The following is a 26,876-nucleotide window of genomic DNA, read 5'->3' as shown; positions in this document are numbered from 1 at the left end:
AATTCAAGAAAGCCTGAAGACCTGTACTTAGGTCAGCTAACTTCTGAATCCTATCCAACACTTGGTCAATGCTTTCCTTTACAACGAAGTAACACAAGTGATGGGACCATCATGCTCTTGGCATGACCAACTTGTGGTCTAGGCAAGCCCAGGCTTCAGCTATGACTGCAGTATTGTCCCATTGATGTGAAACTACTGATGCCAGCAGATCTGAAGGACCCCATGAAGTGCTCAATCACCAAATATTGCAGTTTCCACAACCCGATGATGTCATCTCTTCCCCTGACCTGTCAGCAACCCCAATTTTCCAGCCCCTCAGTCTCCACAATTCCCTTAAAAACCCCAGCCCAGAACTCCTCATGGAGATGGATTTGAAGATTTTTCCCATGTCCTTGCTCAACTGTCCCTTAATCATTAAACTCTCTGCTGCTGACACTGCTGTCTCAGTGTATTGGTCTGTTATTGCACAGCAGGCATATGGACCTGGTGGTCCTGTAACAATTAGTTTAAAATAATCATAATTCCAATGTCTTTGAGTGGATTGACTTAGATGTTGGCATGTGAGGAAATTCTGAATAATAAGTGAGGGATAGTCTTATAGATGGGTGACTAAAGAAGATTCTTCCTTTTGATAAGAACAGACACACTGAGGAAATATTCTTTTTGGGATCTTTGGACTTGTTCTATGAGGGAGTGACACTTGCAGCTGTTAGAGATTTCTCCTGACCATCCTGAAGAAGCTTGAGATAAAAAACTGATAGAGTGAATATGTTGACGTCCTAAATTCATTGGAGTTCTGAACCAGCTCACCCTGGGATTGGTTGTTATGTGAAATAGTAAATGTCTTTTTGCTGAAGACATTTTTTTGTCGTGTTTTCAGTTACTTGTAGCTTAAAGCATTCTAACAGATAAAGGTAGTGTTTTTCTCTATTATCTAATAAAAACCTTGATACACCAAACTTGTATCATTTCTGCACAAAAATATCACAAAGAATTTCGCAAAGCTTTGCATATTTTATTTCTCTTAGCATGTATATATAAATATATTTACAAAATTACAGCTATCAATATAATCTATATGCATAATAAATTATATATATTATATTTATAATTAATATATAATTATATCACATATAAATTATATATGTAACATATATTTTGTATATGTATTACACATGTATATATGTTTAAATATTTCTGTATACATGTATATATTCATGTGTATATAATATATGTGTATACACATTATATCTTTTAAATATAGATATATAGTATCTATAAAATACATATTACATATACACATATATTTCCCTGGAATATAAAGTAGGCCTTGCTGTGTTATTTTTTAGGAATAATGATGACATTGTATTAATTCTATCTTTTCCCAGGAGAAAGAAAAATGTTACGTTGTCCAAGTCCCAGTCTTTCAGCCTGAAGCCAGGAAAAATTGTTCAAAGTTTCTCTAGAACATCAAGGAAGGAAATCTGGATTTTACTTTATGTGCAATGGGGAGTCATTAAGGATTTTATGTAGGTTAGTTACATTTCAATTGTGTTTTGAAAAGAGCATTCTCTGGCTGCATAGTGAAGAATTATTTATAGGAGAGCAAGAGGGAATCAGTGAGAAGAAATCAGGTGATAGGAGAAATGGCAGATTGGACTAGATCAGTAACAGTGGAGATACAAATTTGTGAAATGGAGACTTGGGAAATGGAGATAGAGATTTGGGAAATATTTTGCAGACTGAATCAATTCTACTTTTTGATGGTCTGGATATAAGACACCAGTGAAAGGTGAATAAAGGTTGAATCCCAGGTTTTGGCTTGAAAAAACTGGGCAGTGTTGGTGCCTTCATTGTGATGGGAAGAACAGATAAGAAAGTTATTTAGGGGAGAGATAGAGAGTTCATTATAACATTATAGACTTACTTTAAGGTAGACTTAGTTTAAGGTATCTAATGGCTATGCATTTGGAGAAACCAAGTAGAATTGGGATCTATGAATCCATAGCACATGAGAGACATCCAAGCTAAATATATACATTTAATTATACACACACACACACACACACACACACACACACACACACATATATATATATATGCATGTTTTTGTACACAGACACACACACCCATATGTACAAACATATATATATACAGGATTGAGTGATATTCCCAAGGGGGAGAGAATGAACAAACCAACCAAGAATCCCTAAATATGAGCCCACATAAATGTTAGGTAGAAGAGGAAAAGCAAAAATATTGAGGAAGAACTGCTAGTGAGGTAGGAGGAAAACCAGGAGATGGTTTCACAGAGTTAAGAGTGTCTCTACCCCAAAACCTAAAATGCAATAAAAAAATAAGGAAAAAAAAAAAAGTGTCTCAATTAGGGAGTGAATTGGTATAGGATTTTATCACTGTCCAGTTCCGCTCAAGTGTTGATGCTTGGCTTTCTTTTCCACACCACCACCACTCCTCGGGCTGTAAAGAATTAAAAAAGTACTAGACTGATGAAAACAGGGATTTTCACACAGGATATCATTCACATGGGGGCTCAACACTGTTTTAGGATGATGACTCTTTTCATGAATGATAAATGGATAATACGCAGATATCTGAAAATGGAAGGACATCACTAGACAGTGAGAAGAAAAACAGCAATGGGGCATCTTAGTGACGGATGTTATTTACTTACTTGAAGAGGGAGGCATGGCTTTCAGACACTGTATGTATGGAATGGAATGCTTGTGCCTCCCCAAATTAATCTGCTCAAGCCCTAACCTCTAATGTCATGATATTATAGGAGGTAGGGCCTTTGTGAGGTAGCTTCAGATATGGTTGTGATGGCAGGGCCCTCATGATGGGATTAGCATCCTTATAAAAAAAGACCAGAGTGTGCTGTGTCCCTCTCTCTCTCCCCCGCTCCCATGTGAGGATACAGCTAAAGGCAACAATCTTCAAGCCACGATGACCCTCACCAGAACCCAGACATTTGGTCACCCTGATCTCAGACTTCACAGCCAACAGAACTGTGAGAATTAAATCTTATGCTTAAATCACCCAGCATATGGTATTTTGCTATAGAAGCCCACCCTAAGATTTCAATTTAGCTTCCATGTAGTTCCCTGGTGCTTGGCAATCTCCTGACTCACTACTTTGTTATGTGATCTGTCCCAAGTCAGTCTTTCTCTTCCCATATCCCCCTACTCCATTATTCACCCATTTGTGGCCAAGTCTTCCTCCACCTGAGCTCCTTGTAGAGGAATAAACAATTGTTTGAATATTAAAGTCAAGACAAAAGAAATCTCCATTTCTTTTGATAGTAGGATGAACTTTGGTGAGCTTAGGAAAAATTTCAACCAAGTAGTCATAGAATGATCCAAGTTAACATGAATTGAGCCAGGTGCGGTGGCTCATGCCTGTACTTTTGGAGGCTGAGGCAGGTGGATCACTTGGAGTCAGGAGTTCAAGACCAGCCTGGCCAAAATGGTGAAACCTCATCTCTACTAAAAGTACAAAAATTAACTGGGCGTGGTGGTGCACGCCTGGAATCCCAGCTACTTGGGAGGCTCAGGCAGGAGAATTGGTTGAACTTAGGAGGTGGAGGTTGAAGTGAGCCAAGATCGTGCCACTGCACTCCAGCCTAGGCAATAGAGTGAGACTCCATCTCCAAATATATATGGCAGGTTAACAGGCATTGAAAGTTAAAAGGGAAGTAAAGAAGGGGAGTTACCTTGTTTGAACAACTCGAGAAGTTTTCTGTGAAGGGGAGTTTAGAAATGGTAGGAGATAAAGCTGTTGAATATATGGTTGAAAAGGATTTTTTTTTGAAGATTCAGGATAAGAAAGCATTTTTACATGGCAGTGGGAATAATTTGGTAAAAACAGGGAGATCGATGGTGTAAGAGAGAGAAATAGGGAATAGTTGAAGAAATTATGTTCTTGAAGCGTAAGAGGGTAAGATAGCTAGAGCGTAAGTAGAGGGGTTCATCTTTAAGAGAAGCAGGGACAAGTCTTCCATCAAGATATGAAAATACAGAGGAAAAAAATGTAGTTTAGGAAGATTTAAAATTTAGTAGTGGGAATTTAAGAGTACTCTCCTCTGATGAATCTTTGTAAATTTTTGCATATTTATTTCTTTGGAATCTGATTTCTATTGAATTTGAGAATGCTATTCTGATGATGGTTTTATTTTGTCCAATAGCTGGTCATTGAATAGTTATCTGCTAGCAATGGACTTGGGAAGACTTGGAGGAGTTAGTTCCAGGAACTACATCTATTGGGGTAGGCAGCTGTTGTCGAGGAACCAGCTGTTAATGATAGAAAGTCCATCCTAGCAAGTAGAACACAATTAGCATGTTTAGTGATAAATAATGGAAAGTTCAGGGGAGCAACTAGTAATGGAGGAAGAAATGGATTAGAGTATAGCAAGATACATTCTATCAGGTGGCTTGTGCATAGTAATCAGCAATCTAGAATTAGCAATTTTGGTACATAGACTAGTATATAGTTTGCAGCAGGAATGCCGCCATCAGTTAGCCTGTCCTCCCCAATTAATAGTGGTTTAAGAGCACACTTCAGGCCAGGCTCAGTGGCTCATGCCTGTAATCCTAGCACTTTGGGAGGCTGAGGTGGGTAGAGGTCAAAAGTTTGAGACCAGCCTGGCCAACATGGTGAAACCCCATCTCTACTAAAAATACAAAAATTAGCTGGGCATGGTGGCGGGCACCTGTAATCCCAGCTATTAGGGAGGCTGAAGCAGGAGAATCACTAGAATCTGGGAGGAGGAGGTTGCAGTGAGCCGAGATAGCGGCCATTGCCCTCCTTCACTCCAGCCTGGGAGATGAGAGCAAAACTCTATCTCAAAAAAAAAAAAAAGACTTCAGTCCCAAGAATTAGCGTAAGGCAGGACCCTATCCTAGCTTTCCGGGAAAATCATTGAGATGGTAAGTTTGTAATAGAAAATAAGATGTGAATCACTTTACTAGGACTGTCATGTTAATTTGGGACGTGGTCTTACAAATAATGCAGGAGTTTAGTTCCTATTTGAAGGAGCTATGATTTTTGGGGTCTGGCGTTTTTATATGGGTAGGCGCTCTATAAGTGGGTATAAAAGGAAATAGTTTGCTAGACAAGGTGGCCCATGCATGTAATCCCAGTACTCTGGGAGGCTGAGTTGGGAGGATTGCTTGAGGCCAGGAGTTTTGAGATCAGTCTGGGCAACATAGTAAGACCTTGTCTCTACAAGAATAAAAATAAAACAAATTATCCCGGCATAGGAGTGCATGCCTGCATTCCCAGCTATTTAGGAAGCTAAGGCAGGAGGATTGCTTGAGCCCAGGAATTGGAGGTTGCAGTGAACTATGATCACACCACTCCAACCTGGGTGACAGTGCAAGACCCTATCTCTAACAATAAAAACTAAAACATTTTACTGAAAATACCACAAACACCACTAAATCTATAAAAATAATGTAATATTTTGTTATTAACTGCTTGACATAACTCTAAAGTGCTTTTTTTCTTCCAAAATATTTTGACTGCATGCTAATTGATTATATTTTAGTATAGCAATATTTTATGTTTTTTATATATTGATAGCTATGAAAACTTTCTTTCAGTTTTACAACTGTTTATTACTAATGACATCCTAGCATGAAATCTGACACATTGCAATGCATAAAAAAGATGTACTTGCTGTTTTTAGTACTGCTATGGTTTTGTGTCCTAGAAGCACAGGAATTCTCATAAATTAGATCTTGTACATTTCCAACCAAAAGAAAAATATGTAGGGGAGTTTATAATTGTATATGCTGCTGCATTGTTCAGTGTACTTCTGAAAAGAGAGAATTTCCATTTTGACTAAGATTTGACAAAGACCAAATCTTTTCCTTGCACTTTTTCTGCTAAGCATATTAGTTTTCTATAATATAACAAATCACCACAAACTTAGTGTCTTAAAACAATACATGTTTATATCACAGCTTTTATGGATAAGAAGTCCAGGTACAAACTGAATATTTTGCTCAGGGTTTCACCAGGCTATAATCAAGGGGCTTGCTAGACTGTGTGCTTATCTCGACGTTTGACTAAGGAAGAAACCACTTCCAGGCTTTTTCAGGATGCTGGAAGAATTTATTTCTCTGTCCGACTGAAGGCCCTAACTTCTTACTGGCTGTCCATTGGAGGCTACCGTTGGGTCCTAGAGGCTGTCCACAATTCTGTGCCGCATAGTTCTCTGCAAAGGCATTTACAACATGGCTGTTTACTTTAGGGTGAATTTCTCACTTCAGTTTGCTAAGATAGTCTTATATAATATAATGTAATCACAGGACTGAGATCCTAGCACCTTTGCTTGATAATGTAACCTGATCAAGGAATAACACCTTATTAATTTGCCATAGGCAAAGTATGACTGAAAGCAAGTTACAGGTTCCAGTAATGCTCAAAGATAGGGGATTACATAAGGGTGTGTCATACTGGGAATTACCTTCGGGTACATGTGCAATAATTTTCCACAGAGAAGCTTCTGTACATTTTGTTTCTTGTTTCATCCTTATCATTTACATGGTTCTGTTACCATATGTCTAGATACATTCATATAATGATATAACCTCTGGCCCTACACTTTCCTGCCCTATGCCAGATAAGTCACTATGGTGGGTATTTTTTCTAGTATTTTTCCTGGAAGTTTCTTGCAATGGTTAGCAATGACTTGGTTCAACATGAAAGTGACCAAGAACCACATACTATCCCTCAGAATCAGTCTAAAGATATTCTTAATTCAACTTCTCCTTGGCTGCATCCCAAAAATACACATGGCCATCCCAATACCACTTCATCTGAGGGGAAGGGTGACAGAGGACAAGTGAGAGTGGAAAGAGATAAGTCTTAACCAATTGCAATTAAAATATCCTTTTTTTGGTGTGGATTTTATAAAAACGTGACCATGTAAAAACATATTTTCCAGGGCCCAGGAGTGGGCTGAAATAAGTGAGAAACTTGGAAATTAAGTTTCATGAGCTTTATAGAAAATGCATTTTAAGTTGCCATTTATTTATTAACTAACTTGACAATTATTCTCTGAATCTGAAGTGATGGCCAGAATTTTTAAATGTATGAACATTTCTTATCCAATGAACTAGTTATAAAAACAAACAAATAAATGAAGAAAAAAAACAGGAGCCAAGAGCTCCCAAGAAAGTAAGTAATTAGGCAGAACCTACCCCTTATACATCAGATAAATATTCTAACCACTAGAGTTTAAAAGACTTGGATTTAACTTATTAATAACAATGAAAATCTGTTCCTTTCCCTTAGAGTTACATTTATTATGAAGTCATTTATTATGTATTCAGAGCTGCATTTATTTTTTATGCATCGCATTTAAATTATATGCTACTTAAATTTGTATCGTATATAGTCTAAATTTTGTTTTGAAGAGTTAATTGGTGATTATGGCAGGTACTGCAGTTTTCTGACCCAAAAGGTCAGAAAAAGATCTCTTTTTCTCACCTCCTTCTTACCCCAAAAATAAAAAATAAAAAAAAAGCCTTCGATTCTTTTTTACTTATCAGATTGCTAAGTGTTCAGGGAAATTGAGCCCTGTCCCATAAGATGAATTATTCCCTTAAAGTGTTCAGGTAATCTTCTTTGCTAGTGATTTGTTTAGGGTCAGTCATGTATCTCAGTTCTGGCCAATTTAAGGGGAAGTACTGAGAGTTATGGGAAAGAGAGACCCATAATGAGAAGTCACTCTTTCTACCTTTGACCCCTAGAATGGTGACAGCCAACTTCTAGTCAGAAAAGAAAAGCCTAGTAGAATCAAAGAAGCTGAGTGAAAGCTCTGAATTAACTGATTCTGCATGCCCACCTCTGGACATCCTATAACGTGAGATGGAAAAATGCCACTTCTAGTTTGACATTTTTATTCCTTACAGCAGAATGTCTTCTGATAGAAACAGTGATGTATAAAATAAAAGTCAGACAAATATACACATGTATAACATTTATTGTGTTTTTTCTTAATACACATGCAATATGAGTTCATTTTGGGAATTTAGAATTACAGGAATTCACAGGGAAGAAAATTTTTAAGAAATCACACAGATAACTATATTAACACTTTTTGTATATATTTATCTATTGCTGCTATGCATACATTTTATATGTTACATAACTTTTAAAATTAGACTAATTATTTTAAAACTTGATTCTTAATACTCTTAAAACATGAGTATTACTTTCTTGATACTCTTAAAGCAAGATCAGATTGAATCTGATGGTTTTTTCTTTTTAAATATTTTTTATTCACATGAGCACAATGTGTAGTAATTAAAGAAGCCCAAAGCATTGGTTCAATGTAGGAAAGTACACCACAGGTAAAATAGATGGAATTCTAGAAGTATTTTAACTATCTAAAAATATTATCTCTTTATGACTACCACCTAAGTTCTAAGACAAGGTCTCTTTCAGGAAATTTCTAACTCATTTATGCTATGTTCCCTGGTGGAGAATGTTTGTGGTACCTCTCCCAAAGTATTTTTTTAGCTACTATATTTCTGTTGAATAGGCTTAACTTGAACTAACATAGACTTTGTTCAATTTATTGTCATTATTTAATGTCACTTCTTTACTAAACTGAATTGCTAAAAGTAATTCAATTTTTAACTAGTTTTATAGGCTAAAAAAAGGAAGAGAAACCAAGATAGAATCTCAACTATCTGATATATTAGATTTACTCTGTAGAACATTTTCTTTTTTACAAGGAGTCCTCACCATTTATTATAATAGGACATGAAATAAATAATTATAATATCAATTATGAAATATTATCTGTTGAGTGGAATATCTTTAATTTAAAAGCCATATTTATCTTTGGAGCTATAAATTTTAATTTATACATTACATTATAATTTATACATTGTATATTATAATTCATGGGCCATAATATGCATATTGAATTATTTCTGTTTTTTTCACATATTGAACCTTAAGAGAGTTTGTTAGTTTGAAAACAATAAGAAAGCATATTGAAGCAATCTTGTTTCAGTAGTAACATTTTTATGTTTGCATATAAACAGATTAATACATTCTGTTATATTTTTATTATAATAGACTCTTATAAATACTCAAAGTCAAATAGCAATTCTTAACCTTTTTATGGTATGAGCTGCAGTGACAGTCTGGTCTATCTCTCTCAGGATTGTGTTTTTAAATGCATAAAATAATATATATGACTAAAATGAAAAATTCATTGAAATATAGTTTTTTTTAAAGGACTGTAGGTTAAGAACACCTGAGTCAAGATTTTGAATAGCCCTTTATTTCATGTGTCAAAAAAATGCTCAAGGAAATAATACCTCAGAGAGATCCATAATGAGCACATAAGAAGAATCAAGCTGAGATACATTCATTAAACACATGTGGTAAAGCCCTTAGATTGTGTCTGTACAAGTGTGTTATTTTTGCCTTTAAATCCAAAAGAATTATCAGTTTAGAAATAAGTATATCATAGAGACTTAGAGAACATTGATTTTGTTTTAACTTATTTACATCCCTGTGTTATCTATGAGAACTATAAAATCTTGGAATGAGTACAAGCCAATTTTGAGCAGTTTAGCATACTACAGATTTTTAGCCTTGCCCAATTCAACTGTAGAACTGGGCCATGAATTAACCAATTAAAGGTATGAATTTAGTAAAAAAGAAGCTATGAATGAAAGGGTGAGTACACAGAGGCAGCTCAAGTGAGACAGAATTGGAAAATAAGGTAGGATATTAAAAAAACCAGTAACACAACACTATAAAGCTGAAGTATAAGAGGAGAAAATCAAAGAAAGAAAGCACTTACCATTAGTTGGCAATTTACTTTCCATAATATCACACACTTGGAGTATTTAGAGATTACATTTCATCTTTTGTGTGGCACTACATAGTTCATGTTAATATAATGGTATCTTACCTATTTAAAAAATGTTAAAGGTTTTAATTTCTTTTAAGACCCTCATCCTGTTTTTCACATTAAATGGATATTATACTCCCATTATTTTCATCCCTTCCCATTTTTCATGGAAGAGGTAGACACAAACCTGAATTAAATAAAAAGGTGTTGTTGTGCAGACATATTTTGGAAATCATACAATTTAAAGTGAATATCAGTAGGTGATAGTTGTGCCATGGGCTGCTGTGGTGGTCTAGTCTATCATCTCAAGATTGTGTTTTTTAAATGCATAAAATAATACAAATAGAACTAAAATAAAAAAGCTACATGGAAATACAGTGTTGTGCTTAGACTATAGGTTAAGAAACACTACATCAAGATCCTTCCCTCCTTCCCCAACACACTCTGTCTTCTTTGACCTGTACCGACTGAAACTGGAGTTTTCTCTCCAGAGTTCCTTTTTTTGTATCAAGCATTTTTTGCTTGTGCATTTGCTTAATTTTGTTTTAATTTTTCTGTTATTTATGAATTATGGATTTAGTAAGATCAGGAGATAGACAACAAATTCTTCACATTATTAAAATAGAGGGCACATTATGCATAGAGCATACTCAGTATGGGTATTTTCTTTTCTTCTTCTTTTTTTTTTTTTTGAGACGGAGTTTCACTCTTGTTACCCAATCTGGAGTGCAATGGCGCGATCCCAGCTCACCACAACCTCCGTCTCCTTGGTTCAGGCAATTCTCCTGCCTCAGCCTCCTGAGTAGCTGGGATTACAGGCACGTGCCACCGTGCCCAGCTAATTTTTTGTATTTTTAGTAGAGATGGGGTTTCACGATGTTGACCAGGATGGTCTCGATCTCTTGACCTCGTGATCCACCCGCCTCGGCCTCCCAAAGTGCTGGGATTACAGGCTTGAGCCACCGCGCCCGGCAGTATGGGTATTTTCTTAATGGCATTTGAAAACATTGTTATTTTATGGTGGTTAGTTACTACAAACTCCATAGACTCTACAGCCTAGAGGAATGTTCCAAATCCCTGTCCAAATCCTAACCCCTCTAAAATATCTGTTTATATAGAGCCACACCACAACCTGTACCACATAAATGGGATGAAGGAGAACTCATAATCTTGTCAAGTTGCTGGAGTGGGTTGGTGGGGTTGGTTACTGACTCCTCCAAATGTCAGAATGCTTTTGAAGCCAAAGAGGAAAACAGATCCATTTTTTTTTTTTTTTTTTTTTTAGCAACAGAAGGGAAAATTGATCTCATGGGCAAGGGACTCTGTGCTCTATGTATTACATAGCATAAGACTCTAATTGCTAATATGCCTCTTTTGGAGAAAAACTCACCAAATCATGCTGAGTTTAGAACTGTGTTGTGGTTTCTCACCTTTTTTTTTTTGGCATCCTTGTGCCTTAGACTGCATGTGTTTTAAATATTCGTACACTGTTATGCAAAGAGAAAGTGGTAAGAAACCTACATAGTGTATTATGTTAGGTCAAAAAAGGCAGAGATTAATTTAGAAGCTTATGATGAAGAGAGAATATTTTAGTATTTTTCCTGAAGTTTTTTCCTTAATAATTGAGGCTCTGAAAATGGAGTTTCTAAAAGAATAACTTAAGTGTAAATCCTGCTTTGTTGGTATGTAAACATGTTGGAACATTTGTGTTAATCATTCCCAGATGAAGATATTCATTACTTTGCCCTGCTTTATATGACTTCTTGTGTAGTCTGTCAATCACAGAGAAAAATATCCATAGATAAGTGGATCAAAGCATGGGTTTAAGAAAGCAAAGAGAAAGAAGAAGTGATTTACTGGATCTGACACCCTGTTTAACATTTCAGGATCAAACCAATACCAAATTCCTAGGACATAGTAGGGAGTCCAGCAGACAGTAAATGAAGTGGCAAATGCAACCGTCATTTTTAGAGTCCTCAGCCGTGCTCTTGGTATATTGTTCTTGGACTGATTCAGTTGTAGTTCTATTGGATAGAGAAAAGAGGAGGTGTTTAAAGATCAGTTTTCTCACAAAACCAAAATGGACAAAAAGGAAAAGAGCATCACTAATTCAACTTAATCAGAAAATTTCCAATATTTTAAATAATAATAATTTGTTTGAAAAGCATGTTTATATAAGAGTTTTCCATTATGTAAAATAATGAATAGAAAAGATTGAAGATGATAGTGCTCTTATTTCTGCCAAACTAATGTGGATTTGAAATATGGGATATTCAAATTCTTAACATATACATTTAACACAGTAGATGGGGTTGAACTCACTTGAATTCTTTTTTAAAAAATATTATTATTTTATTTTAGTATGTTTTGGGGGGACTGGTGGGCTACATGAATAAGTTCTTCGTCGGTGAGTTCTGAGATTTTGGTGCACCCATCACCTGAGCAATGTACACTGTACCCAACGTGTAGTCCTTTATTTCTTGCCACTCCCCACCCTTTCACCTGAATTTCCAAAGTCCAGTGTATCATTATTATGCCTCTACATCCTGATAGCTTAGCTCCCACAGAGGATTGAGAACATATGATGTTTGGTTTTCCATTCCTGAGTTACTTCACTTAGAATAATAGTCTCCAATTCCATCCAGGTTGCTGCGAATGCCATTATTTCATTCCTTTTTATGGTTGAGTAATATTATATATATATATATATATATATATATATACCACATTTTTTTATTCACTCATTGATTGATGGGCATTTGGGTTGGTTTCATATTTTTGCAGTTGCAAATTGTGCTGCTATAAGCATTCATGTGCAAGTATCTTTTTCATATGACGACTTCTTTTCCTCTGGGTAGATACTTAGTAGTGGGATTGCTGGATCAAAGGGTAGATCTACTTTTAGTTCTTTAAGCAATCTCCACACTGTTTTCCATGATGGTTGTACTAGTTAACATATCCACCAGCAGTATAAAAGCATTCCCTTTTCACCATATCCCTGCCAGCATCTATTATTTTTTAAATTTTTTGATTATGGCCATTCTTGCAGGAGTGAGGTGGTATCACACTGTGGTTTTGATTTGCATTTCTCTGATAATTAGTAACGTTGAGCATTTTCCCCTACACTTCTTGGCCATTTGTATATCTTCTTTTGAGAATTATCTCTTCATGTCCTTTGCCTACTTTTGATGAGATTGTTTTCTTTTTGCTGGTTTGAGTTCTTTGTAGATTCTGGATATTAATCCTTTGTCAGATGTACAGATTGTGAAGATTTTCTCCCACTCTGGGTTGTCTGTTAACTCTGCTGATTATTTCTTTTGCTGTGCAGAAGCTTTTCCGTTTAATTGAGTCCCATCTATTTATCTTTGTTTTTGTTGCATTTGCTTTTGGATTCTTGGTTATTAAGTCTTTGCCTAAGCCAATGTCTCAAAGGGGTTTTCCAATGTTATCTTCTAGAAACTTCATGGTTTCAGGGCTTAGATTTCAGTCTTTGATCCATCTTGTGTTGATTTTTTGTATAGGGTAAGAGATGAGAATCCAGTTTCATTTTTCGACATGTGGCTTGCCAGTTATCCAAGCACCATTTGTTGAATAGGGTGTCCTTTCCCCACTTTATGCTTTTGTTTGCTTTGTGAATTCTGACTTCAAAGCAAAATTATGTTCACGAAGTATCTATACCACTAAGGATAGCAAGTATCATGTGTGAATGAAAGTGTGCTAACCCGAATTACCTATCTCAACTGTTTGCTGCTTTCTATGATATCTGAAATAATTTCACTTTTTATATAAATACAGCCTTTAAAGTTGATAAGTCACACTTGTGAAGAAATTTGCTGGAAATTAATGGAATTGCTGACTTTTAACCGTCAGACTGCTTACCTGAAATTTTGGACTTTGTTCTTAAAGGTAAAAAGCTGCAATTTTGAAGTGCTCAAAATCTGTTCTTGTATTTCAATAATAACAACTTCTCTGTTAAGTAAGAAATACTTTTCACACACTGTTTTCTTTTTTTTGAGGGAAACAGATAATGCTATTCAGGAATAGTCACTTTAAAACTTCTCATTAATTGGTCACCAAAGAGTGAACATATAGAGGAAAACATTTCCATGCATGGTGTCTTATATTATGAAATTATTTTTTGTCTAGAAGTGTTAAAATAAGTAATTTATTAAATACAGACTGATTATGGATTTTTGGCAGACAAAATTACCATTTACTGCATGCCTTGCTAGAGGCTTTGTTCCTTTCACACACTATTCATTTAATCCTCAATATATGACACATCAATTTGAAATTCAAAAAAGCATTTTGGCTTAGCAGGGTGACTGAAAATGAAAAAATATCAAGACAACCAAAACATGTCATGCTTTTTCCTCTTTTGAAACATTGTCATAGTTGATAATTTGTTTACTGTTTATGACTTTTCTCCTATACTGTGGTCTCCATGAAAGCAGGATACTTACTAGATTTTTCTTATTTACCATGGTATCCCCACCTAGCAGATTCCAGCATAGTGAGTAGTCAATATGTATTAATCAAATAAATAAAAGAATAAATAAATAAATGTGTTCATAATATTTATTGCTTTCTGCCTCTGCTTTTTTGTATTTTTGCTTCTGTACTGCTCATATTTCTTCAGATTAACCCCTATTTAAGATTCACCTTCCTGTTTTCTCTGTTCCCTTCTTAGATATCGCTTATTAAATAGACTCTCTCAAGATAAGATTTTGAAGGCAAATTGGTTTTGCAGTATACTATTTTGGGAAATATTAAATATAATTTTGTGTTGCCAGGTGGAAATTGCTCAATTACTTATTACAGAGCATCACCATGATTCTTTTCTTTGCTTTTTTTTTTTTTTTTTTTTGAGACAGTGTTTCATTTTGTTGCCAAGGCTGGAGTGCAGTGGCACCATCTTGGCTCACTGCAACTTCTACCTCCCAGGTTCAAGCGATTCTCCACCTCAGCTTCCTGAGTAGCTGAGATTACAGGCACATGCCACCATGCCCAGCTAAGTTTTGTATTTTTACTAGAGATGAATTTTCACCATCTTGGCCAGGCTGGTCTTGAACTCCTGACCTTGTGATCCACCCGCCTCGGCCTCCCAAAGTGCTGGGATCACAGGCATGAGCCACTGTGCCTGGCCACCATGATTATTTTGGAAATATCTACTGAGATTGTTCATGCCATAACAATTAAGATGATTTCCCTGTTAAGTTATACCATATATAATTTATGCACTATGTCATTGACAACAGGTCTTTTGGGTGTCATGCCAACATAACAACATTTATTTCATAAATTTACAAATTTTAATGTTTGGGAATTCACCATTTTACTAAAGCAAGAAGGGAATTCACCATTTTACTTTACAAACACATCTGTGAAGTTTTGAATTAAATAATCAATTACATAGTCAATAATATTTCACATATTACCACACACAAATGTGCATAGTTTATGTTGTGTAAATATAGGGGATTTGAATATAAAATGAAACAGCTTACTTGAGCTAGTTTATTGTATAGCATTTAGCAGGTTGTACTTTGCTGTAGTCTAGATATCACAATTTGTAGTTGCAGCACAGCAGAAATCATTGGCCAATGTCTACCCTGGGTTTTAATGAAATAATCATTCTTTCTTCAATTTCATGGTACAAATGTAGAACATCAGAAGATATTAAGTTACCTCATCTGTAAATTGAGACTGATTAAAACATAATAAAAATTTTACCTCATAGGGTGATTGTGAATATTAAATGAGCTAATATATCTAAACTGCTTAGAACAGTATGTGGCACACAGTTTGTGCTATTCTGTTTTGAGTATTGCTGTTTAAAAACAGCCCACAAATTACACTAAATCTAAGGAATACATACTGTGCGGGTCCTGATGAAGGACCCGTGTTAGGGTGAAGATGATTTTTGCATTGCAGATCAGCATGATGAGAAGCGGGGTGATGAAAAGGCAGCTGAAGGTGAAAAAGTTATAAAATGCTTGATGCCACCATTGTGGAAAACTGCAGTGTGTTACACATTGAGAGAAAACTTTTGTTTGTCCAGAGCTGTCTGCTAGATGAATCATCCTGAAGATGTATAACTGTATGAGAAAATAAAAAAAGTTATGTTACTTTTTTCCAAATGACATTTGAAAGTTTTCTCTTTGATACTCTGCTAGCCTTCTATCATGTTGTTGCCTAAAGCAATTTCTAAGCTCCTTAGTATTATACTTCTGACATTTCTATGAAAAGTCATGTGAATATTTACAAAATATGTTTGAGTAAGTGTCAATAGATCTGTAAGATTTCAGATTTTTTTGAAATTATTTCAACCTTGAAGAATAATTTTCTCTCAAGTATTAAAACCTTGTTTGTATTTTCAGTTTCCAGTACAATTAAAACTTTTTGCAAGTGATTTTGCTTACGGTTATAGCTGTAGTAGCTAAAACTATTCCTGGCACTTAGAATGTATTCCTCAAAATACATATTTAAATTTTGTTTTAGAGACAGAAACCCTATTAAAATGAAATTTCAAAAAATGGTCAAAAGACATGAAGAGACAATTGCTCAAAGAATGGTAGAACATGTCAATTAAAAGCCAAAAAAAAAAAAAACAACCCAGGAACCAGCTGAAAAGAGCTTCCACTGGCCAAATCTGGGGCAGTTTAAACATTATTAAAATACAAAAAAGAAACTGATATAAAAGAATGATGAACTATTGAATAAAGAATCCATGAGCCTAAACTCATGAAAGTTATAAAATAACAAAAACAATAAATAAATGGAGGGTGGTGAGAAAAACCTCTTCCATAATGTAGAATGCCAACTAATAAATGAAAAGGAATAATGGAATTAGTGATTAGCATTTGGTAATCACTATAATAATAAATGATTACATCAATAGCCGGTAAAATAATGGGTGGAAGTTTGAGGAGAAAAGGATATTTATAAAATCTCTAACTATCAGCCTGCAGGGCACTTATTCATTATAAGGAATGTAATTTCTTACAATATAATTTCTTATATTCTCCTCTTTTCAGAAGAGAAATATCTAGATAAATATGTTAACATTGCCAATAATAGGATCTATTTACAAAGTCTGTCTCCTTATGTAATGCATTGAGAACTTAACATCACTAATTTTGTATTTTTGATTAAAGTGTATAACCTGAATCTAACCTTGGGGGAACATCAGAGAGAAATGTCCCCCAACTGAGGGACATTTTACAAAATGACTGGTTTGCACTCTCCAAAAATGTCAATATCTTGAAATACAAAGGAAGACTGAAGAATGGTTCCAGCTAAAAGAATCCTAAAGAGGTATGCGACTGAATCCTACACGTAATCTTGGGTTTTCTTTTGTTAAAAGGGCAAAAATGAAACTGGGACAACTCATGAGCTCTGAATAGAACATACAAATTAAATAGTGGTATTGTATCAATGTTAGATTTCTTATTTTGACACTCATTACTGTGGCGGTGTGAGAGGCCTTCAACACACATTGAAGTAATGAGGGATAAAGAAAAATCATATCTATAACTTACTTTTAAGCAATTGGGAAAATGTATATAAGATAAAATAAATAAGCAAATGTAAAATGTTAATATTTGAGAAAATCTGGGTGAAAGTAAGAAATCTGTATGATTCTTATAACCTTTCTCAGAGTGTCAAATTATTTTTAAAAAGCCTTTATTCTACAACTTTTAAAAACACAAACTGAATCAACAATTAAGAAAATATTGCAAACAATTTTCAAAAAAAATTCTAGTGGACATTTATTCATTCTTCCTGTATTCATCAAACACTTCTTACCTAGTCGTTTATAAGATATTTCCCTGAGAAGTTTCATTTTATTGTGAAACATTAAAATGAAATGATAAGAGTGTAAGCATTTTTAAATTATAGCAAGTAAATTCGAACAGAAATGTTACAATATTTCTTTTATTTTTAAGAAAATTAGTGATTCTATTATTTTTTAAGTTTTTGATTAAATTAGGAAATTTTATTTTAATTACAATATTAAGAAACAAGATTCTTTATGCTACCAACAAAAAATACTATAAAATATTTTCAAAAAACCACTTTATATATCTATATCTCTCTCTATATATATATATATAGATAGATATTTAATTGCATTTTAGGTTTTGGGGTACATGTGAAGAACATGCAAGATAGTTGCATAGGTATACACGTGGCAGTGAGATTTGCTGCCTTCCTCCTCTTCACCTATATCTGGCATTTCTCCCCAAGCTATCTCTCCCCAACTCCCCCCATTGCTGTCCCTCCCCTATTCCCCCCAATAGACCCCAGTGTGTAGTGCTCCCCTCCCTGTGTCCAAGTGTTCTAAAGACATACTCCACTCCCACTCCCATCACCTCAAAAGAGAAAGAACCCTGGCCCTGTTAAATAAGTTAAAAAGTCGATTTTCAGTTTCAGGTCTTTTTTTATCAAGGGAAAATTTTTTTTTAATTAATCCACTAGAGGGCGTCTAATAATTTTACTATCCTTCTTTAGTCAAGAAACCCCAACAAATGCATTCAGATCATTTTGTCTTATGATTCCGACATTTTTTTTTTCCGTATTACAAAGTGAGTCTTTCAGTTTTCTATAATTCTTTGTAACCTGACCTTATTTAAAGTTCTGCTTTGAATTAGATCCAACAGATGCTGTGAGTTAAAGTCTTTGGAAGGGTTACTTCGCATGGAACCCCAGAATGTACTTCCTTGAAGTCTTAGCTACTTCTCTCTGCACCGTCCCAGGTGGATTTGGAACCAGATGACCCGAGTTTTACTTTATTCTCTGCCCTGGGCCACATTTTCACCTTAATATTTCATGTTTTAAAGATATAATGATGTCACTGACTGGCTGATGAACTCAAGCATAGGTAGTCTGTTTATGCTACATGATAAGGGGCAAGTTTTTCGCTAACACCACAGGAGTCTCTGGCCCAATGAGTGGAGTTTGCTATATGTATAATGTTATTGCATGTCAGCTTTGAGAAGAGATGAAAAGATTTGAGAAACAGTGTTTACTTCTGTGTTTGTCCATATTTCTTGCTCAGGCCTCTCAGGCATTACTTGGCCTTTCTGTTGCCTGAGTTCCCTAAGATTCTAAAAAGATGAATTGTGTGTGGCTCAAATTGGTTCATTTATAAGTGGAAAAATATTTATAATTAAAAGAAATATATATATATATAAAGCCATAATGATGAAACTTTCAATTAACAATGACTTTGAAACATAGTACTATGATTGAGTTAATGGTTATCATATTTAACACATACTTATTTTTTAAACAACTCTTTGGTAAAACTAACTATACCAGATTCTGTCTATTATAAAAGATAAAGCAGTTATATCCTTTATCCTTCACTCAGGGAATTTAATATTTGGTAGTGGAGATATAAAATGTATGTGACACAGGTAATACAAGATAGGTTGATAAATTTTAAGAAAGGTATAATAAAGTGTACACAAATTAAGAATCTTACTTGGCCATAAAATTAACTTGCTGTTGTCTTGGTTCAGTTTATTCTGTGCTCCAGAGCTGTGTTCATTTGAATGATTAATATAGAGATCCACTTTACTTTTAGTTGTTCATTTGTCCTTGGATTATATTTTCTTAATTTCAGTATGTTTTTCCTCTCTTATCCCTGGCCCAGGTTCTTATCAGTGTTTGCTTTACTTTGCCATAAACAAGAACATTCTGTTTTCGTTTTTCACAGCCAATTGTAGTTGTTCATTTCTTCTTAGAATGTTATCTTTAACACTCACCTTACTCATACTAATTACACCTTTTACCTAGTGTTGCTCAAAGATAATTATCTTCAGATGTGTCCTTCAGTTTCCTCATCTACATAAATGGAGAAAACAGTAATATCTACCTCTAAGGCGTGTCATGACAATAAATGAGTTAATACATGAAAGTAACCTGAAACAGTGCCTGGTACACAGCACTGTATAAATCTAAACCATTATTACAATTGGAAATTGAGACACACAATTTTTATGTGTATCCATATGCATTTATATATGTGTATCATATATATTTTTTTCCTGATGTCTTTTAAGCATCAGTTTTCACTTCAAGCTTCTTCTGCCTTTTTATTCCCCAGCCTCCTACATGTAAAAAGGAAATAGACGATATTGCAGTGTTCAGTGTGCAGAGCTGGGTAGAGTGTAGCAGTTAAAAGATCTGGCTATGGATATGGCAATATATGGATAAGTAGATATGCTGATATACCTACATTTCCACTTATTAGACGGTAATCTTGGGCATGTTATATAATATTGCAGGTTTAGTTTCTTCATGTATAAAATAAGGATAATGATCATACATAATTTTTGTGATTGTTGGAAGCATTATATGAAATTTTGCATGTAAAACCTCATTCATTCATTCACTGCCTGGTCTGTGAACCTAGCAAGTAAAAGCTTTTAGCAAAATTCCTGGCACATATTTATGTCCTCAAGCATTATTTATCATCAACATTTTGCTGTTGTGATTTCTGCTGGTAGCACACTACTATGCTCTAGCACAATGTTTGGCATATTGTACCTGTGTGATAATATTTATTGAATTTAAACTGTTTGCCAAGTTTAGTAGTGCCACATTTATACCAGTAAGTACTCTTGTGTGTTAAGTCAAGCCTCCACACATCTTCAGAGGACACGTCTTTACACCGAAGACTAAGGAGTGGCTCATATTTCTTGCCCGCAGGCCTGGGTTAACCATAGAATTTAAAAGCTGTCAATACGTAATGCTCTATATTAGCACATGTAAGCTAGTGATAAGCTTAACACAGATAAACTATGAACTCTTTCTGCAGATAATCTGCTATTCTGGAGTTCTGGTGGTAATAAATGACTCTTACTAGAAACCATGTGATTTTTAATTAGATATGGACAATATGATTTAGGAAATGTCTTGTCTTCAATTTAAATTAGCCAAAGATATCCCAGAGCATGTTTGTTGCTTTTTCTTTTCCTCCTTCCCTCTTTTGTTTTTCTTTCCTACCTTTCTTCCTTTTTCCTACCCTTCCCTTCTCTCCCTCCACTTCCCTTCTCCCCTCCCCTCCCCTCCCCTCCCCTCCCCTCCCCTCCCTTCCCTTCCCCTCCCCTCACCTCCCTTCCCCTCCCCTCCCCTCTTCTCTCCATCATTTTCCCTCCCCTCACCTTTCTTCCCCTCCCCTTTGCTATTTCCCTACATTTATAAATGATACCTCCAGTACTTCAATTACTGTGCTCTGGCATGTATAGTTTGCAGAGTGAGTATGATAGTTTTGTGACCAGGGAGTAGTTTGGCCAACTTTACTAATCAGTCTGAATGCATGCTATAATTTTGAAAAATTTGAAATAATCCACTTTTATATAAGCATTTCTTTTTGTTGTTCCTTAAAGAACCATGCATTTCATATTATTTCTGTACTCTTTCTTTCCTGACTTCAAAAACTTTTTTATGAAGAAAAGAAGAAGGGTGGGCTTAGGAAGAAAGGAAAAGAAGAAAAATAAACATTAAATTCGTAAAATTAAAATTAAGGTGTAAAATCTTAGATGATTTTATACATTGCATAATTTATTCTTTATAGTTACTCTTTTAAATGTACGTAATTTGCTCACAGTCACATAGCTGGTAGGAGGTATTACTGAAATTTCAACCATTTCATACTCATGCCATTTTTACTATCCTATTGGCTTTTGAGCTTTGTTGCAAGCAGAGGTGAAGTTTTTAGTAACTGTGACTGGGAGCTAGTGAATAATGAAGTGGAGGGTTGGTCTGCCCTTACCTTTATTTTAACCAGAGCAGCTCCACTTATATCTGTTTCATTCATTAGAGCTTTTTGTACAGGATTTTTTTCTTTTTCTTTTTTTTTTGAGATAGAGTTTCGCTCTTGTTACCCAGCCTGGAGTGCAATGGCACAATCTCAGCTCACTACAACCTCCGCCTCCTGGGTTCAAGCAATTCTTCTGCCTCAGCCTCCTGAGTAGCTGGGAGTACAGGTGCGCACCACCATTCCCAGCTAATTTTTGTATTTTTGTTAGAGACGGGGTTTCTCCATGTTCACCGGGATGGTCTCGATCTCTTGACCTTGTCATCCACCCGCCTCGGCCTCCCAAAGTGCTGGGATTATAGGCGTGAGCCACGGCGCCTGGTCTGTACAGGATTTTTTTAATGTACAGGATTTTTTTTTTTTTGAGACGGAGTTTCGCTCTTGTTACCCAGGCTGGAATGGCGCGATCTTGGCTCACCGCAACCTCCGCCTCCTGGGTTCAGGCAATTCTCCCGCCTCAGCCTCCTGAGTAGCTGGGATTACAGGCACGTGCCACCATGCCCAGCTAATGTTTTTGTATATTTAGTAGAGACGGGGTTTCACCATGTTGACCAGGATGGTCTCGATCTCTTGACCTCGTGATCCACCCTCCTCGGCCTATACTATATTTTACCTTAAAAATTTTAATAAACATATAATAATTTACATAATTATTGGGTACATTGTGATATAGAATTTTTGAAAAAAATTCTGTTACTAGCATAAAGTTTGAAAGTTTCTATGCCACAATATGATGAAACTTCTGAGAAAGCATCCCCAAACTATCACGGAACATAGTTTCCTGAGGTTAATAATGAGGAAAGTTGAAAATTTAGGAGGCCAATTTGCAATTTGGTCATTCTGAGCTGAGGCAAAAGGTCATACATAAATTCTCAGATCCCCAGGTCTGAGTGGTGACAACATGCTTGTTATTTTTTTTTCCAACTGAGGTATGAAATACTCAAGTAATAGAAAATTAGTATGTGCACCAAAAGACGAAAATTAAAGTTACCCTTTTAATGTAAATTAGGTACAATAGGATGTACCTTTGTCAATGGGCTTATCCACAGAGCATGGTGAAGTGTGAGACACACTCATCATGCATCACAGTCTAGAAATAAAAAGCCCTCTTTCTCTCTCATATTCCTCATGAAATATATGTAACATTAGTTATGGGATTGAAAACTCTTTTATTCAGAGAGATTGCAGAGTCATAATAAAGGAAAAGAATAAGACAACATGAGTCCACAGAGCAAGTGACATTGAGAATGCCAGTGAATACTTTTAAATCAGTGCTTTCTGAACTGCAGGATATGCTCAGCAGTGAGTTGTAATCAACATTAAAAACTGAAATGTAACAGAATAGAATATTTATTTCATCAAAGTTTTTTCTCAGTTATGCATGTGAGAGAAAGAGAGACGGAGTCACAAACAAGGTCTCAATGCAGTATGTAATTCTTACTTTGGATTATTGCAAAAGGATTTGAATGTCATTGCCTTCAAAGATTTAGACCTTAGCTCTCTTATATGTGAAATAGGGATGATTATGCAGCTCCTATTTACCTCATAGAGTTAATGCAAATATCAAATAACATTATACTTACGTGAGGTTATTCAGGACACTTTAGCAAAGTGCTTTAAAGTGTTGTTGAAAGAAAGGATGAGTCATGTGTTTTACAAAATGAAATAACATCATTTTCTGTGGCTCATATTCACATACATCTCTCTAGTAACATATTGGAGGTCAGACTATTACATGAAATTCCTAAACAATTCAAAATTAAGTTCCTATTTTATTTTTGCTGCATCAAGTTAGATAAATATTTGGCATTACCTCTCTATCATTGCTACTATATACTTAGATGAAAAGAACTGGATTAACAAAGCAATATTTTATTTGTAGCTTCTGGGGGACTTCTTTTAAGAATAATCAAATCGTGAGTTTGTCCTTCAGTTATTACAAATAGAATGAATTATTTCTACTTCTTTTCGGGTTTTAATCTATATCAGCATCTCAATTACTTTCCACGTAGTTGAACTTACACAAAGATCTTATACTGCCAACAGTCATGTCCTAAAGCAAATGATTTTACTTCTCATAGCCTGCCTTTCCTCTCCCTTCTAACAAACAAACAGGCAGAAAGACAAACACTCCCCTTCTCAACTAGATCATTTCAATGGATTTACTATTTAAACTCCTTGGCCAAAAAAATTGGCACTTTATTTTCCCTCTATTATTAACTTTCTCAATCCAATTTGTTGTCAAGTTTTGGTTTTTGTTTGAAATGTCTCTTTTACTATCGGTTCTCTTTGATACCACCCTAGTCCCCAACTTGATCACTTCCTTGCCAGATGATTTGAAAAATCCTTTGTTTTACTGCACTCCATATAAATTTTCCCCAATCTTTTTTTTTCTTTTTTGAGACAGGCCTATATAAATTTTCTCCAACTTTTTTTTTTTCTTCTTTGAGACAGGGTATCATTCTGTCACCGATATTGGAGTGCAGCGTGGCTCTCCGTAAGTCTGCCTCCCGAGTAGCTGAGACCACAGGTGCGTACCATCATGACTGGCATTATTATTAGTTGATATGGGGCCTCCCTATATTGCCCAGTCTGGTCTCAAACTCCTGGGCTCAAGTGATCCTCCCACCTCAACCTCCTGAGTAGCTGAGACCATAGACACAAAAGTGGAAAGAAAGAATGGAAAATTTTAAGAGCATAAGCCTTAGGTAAGTCACCTCATTTTAGGTGATATATTTGCTAAACTTATTCTTGTATATTCCATCAATGTGAAATAAATAATATATTTTTCTTCAGAAAATGAAAGCATTTTAGTTTTTCCCATTCCTCTTTGACATATTCAAAAGAAATATTAAAGTGAAAAATTGGTGGGATAATACAATTATCCAGCTTTCTAGTGTCTTGTACTATATAGCAAATCCTGCATGGCAGTTTTTTTGTTTTTTAACCATCTGGTCAGTTAAAAAAATCTGGATAAATTTCCATTTTCAGAGGCAAGTTTTGGAGGATCCTAGTTAATTCTGACTTATTTCTTGACACATCCTTGTCTCTTGGGTTTATCATGTAGTATACTTACATGCAAGAGAAAACTTGTTCATCTGCTATTAAGAGTCTTTATTTTCAAGAATTTGTCATTTTCTTCAGGGATCTGATTATTGAAATGACAGGTTCAGCAGGTCAGTTAACCAGGCTGCCTCTGAGGAAGGCAATCTGGAAAGATGACTGCCCTCCATGGGGAGGCCCTGTGCCTACCCTGTCTGTCATATGGCTTTCTCAATAACCTGCCTCCAGCGAAACTCAAACTAGCTTTGGGAAATATTTGGATTTCCAAATGTCCAAGATTTCTTGCTTTTCTTCTATATTCAGTCCCATTTAGCTACAAACTGCAGAGCAACATACAAATAAAGAATAATTCTATTTAAGCTGCAGTGACAGAATTCTTAAAATTTCTACTTAAGAAACTCCAAATAGGAAACATTATAAGTATTTTCTACCTAGGCAAATTTCATAATTCCTAAAGATTATCTTAAGTAAACATGAAAGCCATGTCAGCCAGAGCAAAAAGAAAAATAAATAAAAGAATAGGATGGAGATAAGGTCAATTTTGAGAGTAGCAATTTTTGGGGAAGCATTTGCTACATACTAGAGATTATGTGAGCCACTTTATTAATTTATTCTTCACAAAAGCAGTATTAGGTAAGCATTAACCCCCATTTTACATTTTATCAGTAAAGGAATTGAAACCAGAGAGGTTAAGAAATTCCCTCAAATTAACAGAACAGAGAGCCAGAATTAAACTTCACTCTCCGACTTCCAGCGCCCAAGCTCTTAAAGGTAATACATTACTTCCTTTGATAAAACCTTAAATCAAATTTAGATAGGAAATCTATGATTGCCATATCCTAATAAGTTTATGTATAATGGCTTACCTGTGGTCCCGCAAAGATACTACTGAGGATCCAGGCCAGGCCAACCATGGACTGTCCAAGCTTTCTGTTGCTTTTCAGAGCTAGGGGCCTCGTGATAGCCAGGAAGCGGTCCAGGCTAATCACCACCATCATGAAGGCTGGGGCGTACATGGAGAAAAGCTTTAGATAACTGAGGACTTTGCAGAAGAACTCTCCAGCATACCATTGGACTGTAATGTTCCACATTCCATCCAGTGGCATGACAATCAGAGTCTCCAACAGGTTGGCTAAGGTCAGATGTTTTAAGAGCAGCTTCATTCTTGAGAGTTTTTTCCCTTTCTCTTTCTTCTGTGTCCACTTCTGAAGTTTCAACAAGAAAGACGCATTAAAGGTTGTAGAGAGTAGAAAAAGGAAGAAAGTAACTGTCACTCGGATCTTTCCAGACAAGGTGAGAGTGGGGAGGTTGCCCTGCATCAGTGGGATGCTGTCATTGATGGCTAAACAGTGATTTTGATTCTGTTCGGGAGAGGCACTGTTTGCCATATTTCCCCAGGATGGAGCTTCAAGACCTGTGTCTGGTGCATCTGATATTTTATTGTAACCGAATATAAAGTCCTGTTTTATTTCTGCCTTCTTTAGATGGAAACGTCATAGGTTTAGACGTATGTCAAATTTTGTCCCTAAGATACTTAATGTGAAAGATCAAGGTGAACTTGTTTTGTATATTGGTAATCCAACGGAGTGCTAAAACAGAGCAGGGCAAACACATTCTGAGGGCCACATGTAACTGTACCGCCTCAGCAGATGGCCTGGCTTTCACAATACTCTTCCTAAGTGACGAAGGACACACACAGCCTAATTTGGAATTTAAAAGTCAGGCATGATATTATGATTTAAATAACTTTTAAGAATTTTTCTAAAAACTATTTAGTGTCAGTGTTCTTTCCAACCTACAAATGTAGAATAATGAAGAAAAATACAAACAACTTGATCCAATTAAAATCCATCGTCCTAAGGAATCAACACATTCCTTAAAAACATTTCTTTCTTTTCCTCTTCAAACACACTGTTGAGAATTCAAACACTGTACAAATATATTCACTTAAAATTATTCTACCACAAATTAAAACTTTAAATTAGAATCATTCCACTTGGCTGCATTCAAATTTATTAATCAGTCCTACTGGTCAGATCCATGCTTAAGTTAGAGTAAAAATGATTAATCATTATTTAAATT

General features: G+C 35.4%; 1 protein-coding gene across 2 annotated transcripts; it reads right to left on the bottom strand.

Moving 5' to 3' along the window:
* Positions 1-11,680: 11,680 nt before the first annotated feature.
* Positions 11,681-26,221, bottom strand: GNRHR (gonadotropin releasing hormone receptor). Of its 2 annotated transcripts, none has more exons than XM_002745789.6 (3): positions 25,661-26,221; positions 15,780-15,999; positions 11,681-11,925 (listed from the first exon to the last, which is right to left on the bottom strand). In XM_002745789.6, the coding sequence occupies exons 1-3, from the start codon at positions 26,180-26,182 to the stop codon at positions 11,681-11,683; spliced, it is 987 nt and encodes a 328-aa protein (XP_002745835.3). In that variant the 5' UTR covers positions 26,183-26,221. The 2 variants fall into 2 exon arrangements, with proteins under 2 accessions (XP_002745835.3, XP_008991496.1); XM_008993248.5 differs by having other exon boundaries at positions 11,790-11,925; positions 15,780-15,871.
* Positions 26,222-26,876: the final 655 nt, after the last annotated feature.

The sequence above is a fragment of the Callithrix jacchus genome, chromosome 3 (genome assembly GCF_049354715.1).
Source record: "Callithrix jacchus isolate 240 chromosome 3, calJac240_pri, whole genome shotgun sequence".
NCBI classification, from domain to species: Eukaryota; Metazoa; Chordata; class Mammalia; order Primates; family Cebidae; genus Callithrix; species Callithrix jacchus.
The sequence above is the reverse complement of the archived record's forward strand: the minus strand, read 5'-3'. Positions and strand labels throughout refer to the sequence as shown.

What these genes read in the sequence shown, in the direction of transcription:
- GNRHR (XM_002745789.6), bottom strand. Translation starts at nt 26,182, where the DNA reads ATGGCAAACAGTGCCTCTCCCGAACAGAATCAAAATCACTGTTTAGCC. An exon ending in GTATCTTTGCGGGACCACAG is followed by an intron (nt 16,000 to 25,660) that starts GTAAGCCATTAT and finishes TTTCTCATACAG; the next exon opens with TTATACATCTTCAGGATGAT. An exon ending in CCTTCATCAGGACCCGCACA is followed by an intron (nt 11,926 to 15,779) that starts GTATGTATTCCT and finishes TCTATCCAATAG; the next exon opens with AACTACAACTGAATCAGTCC.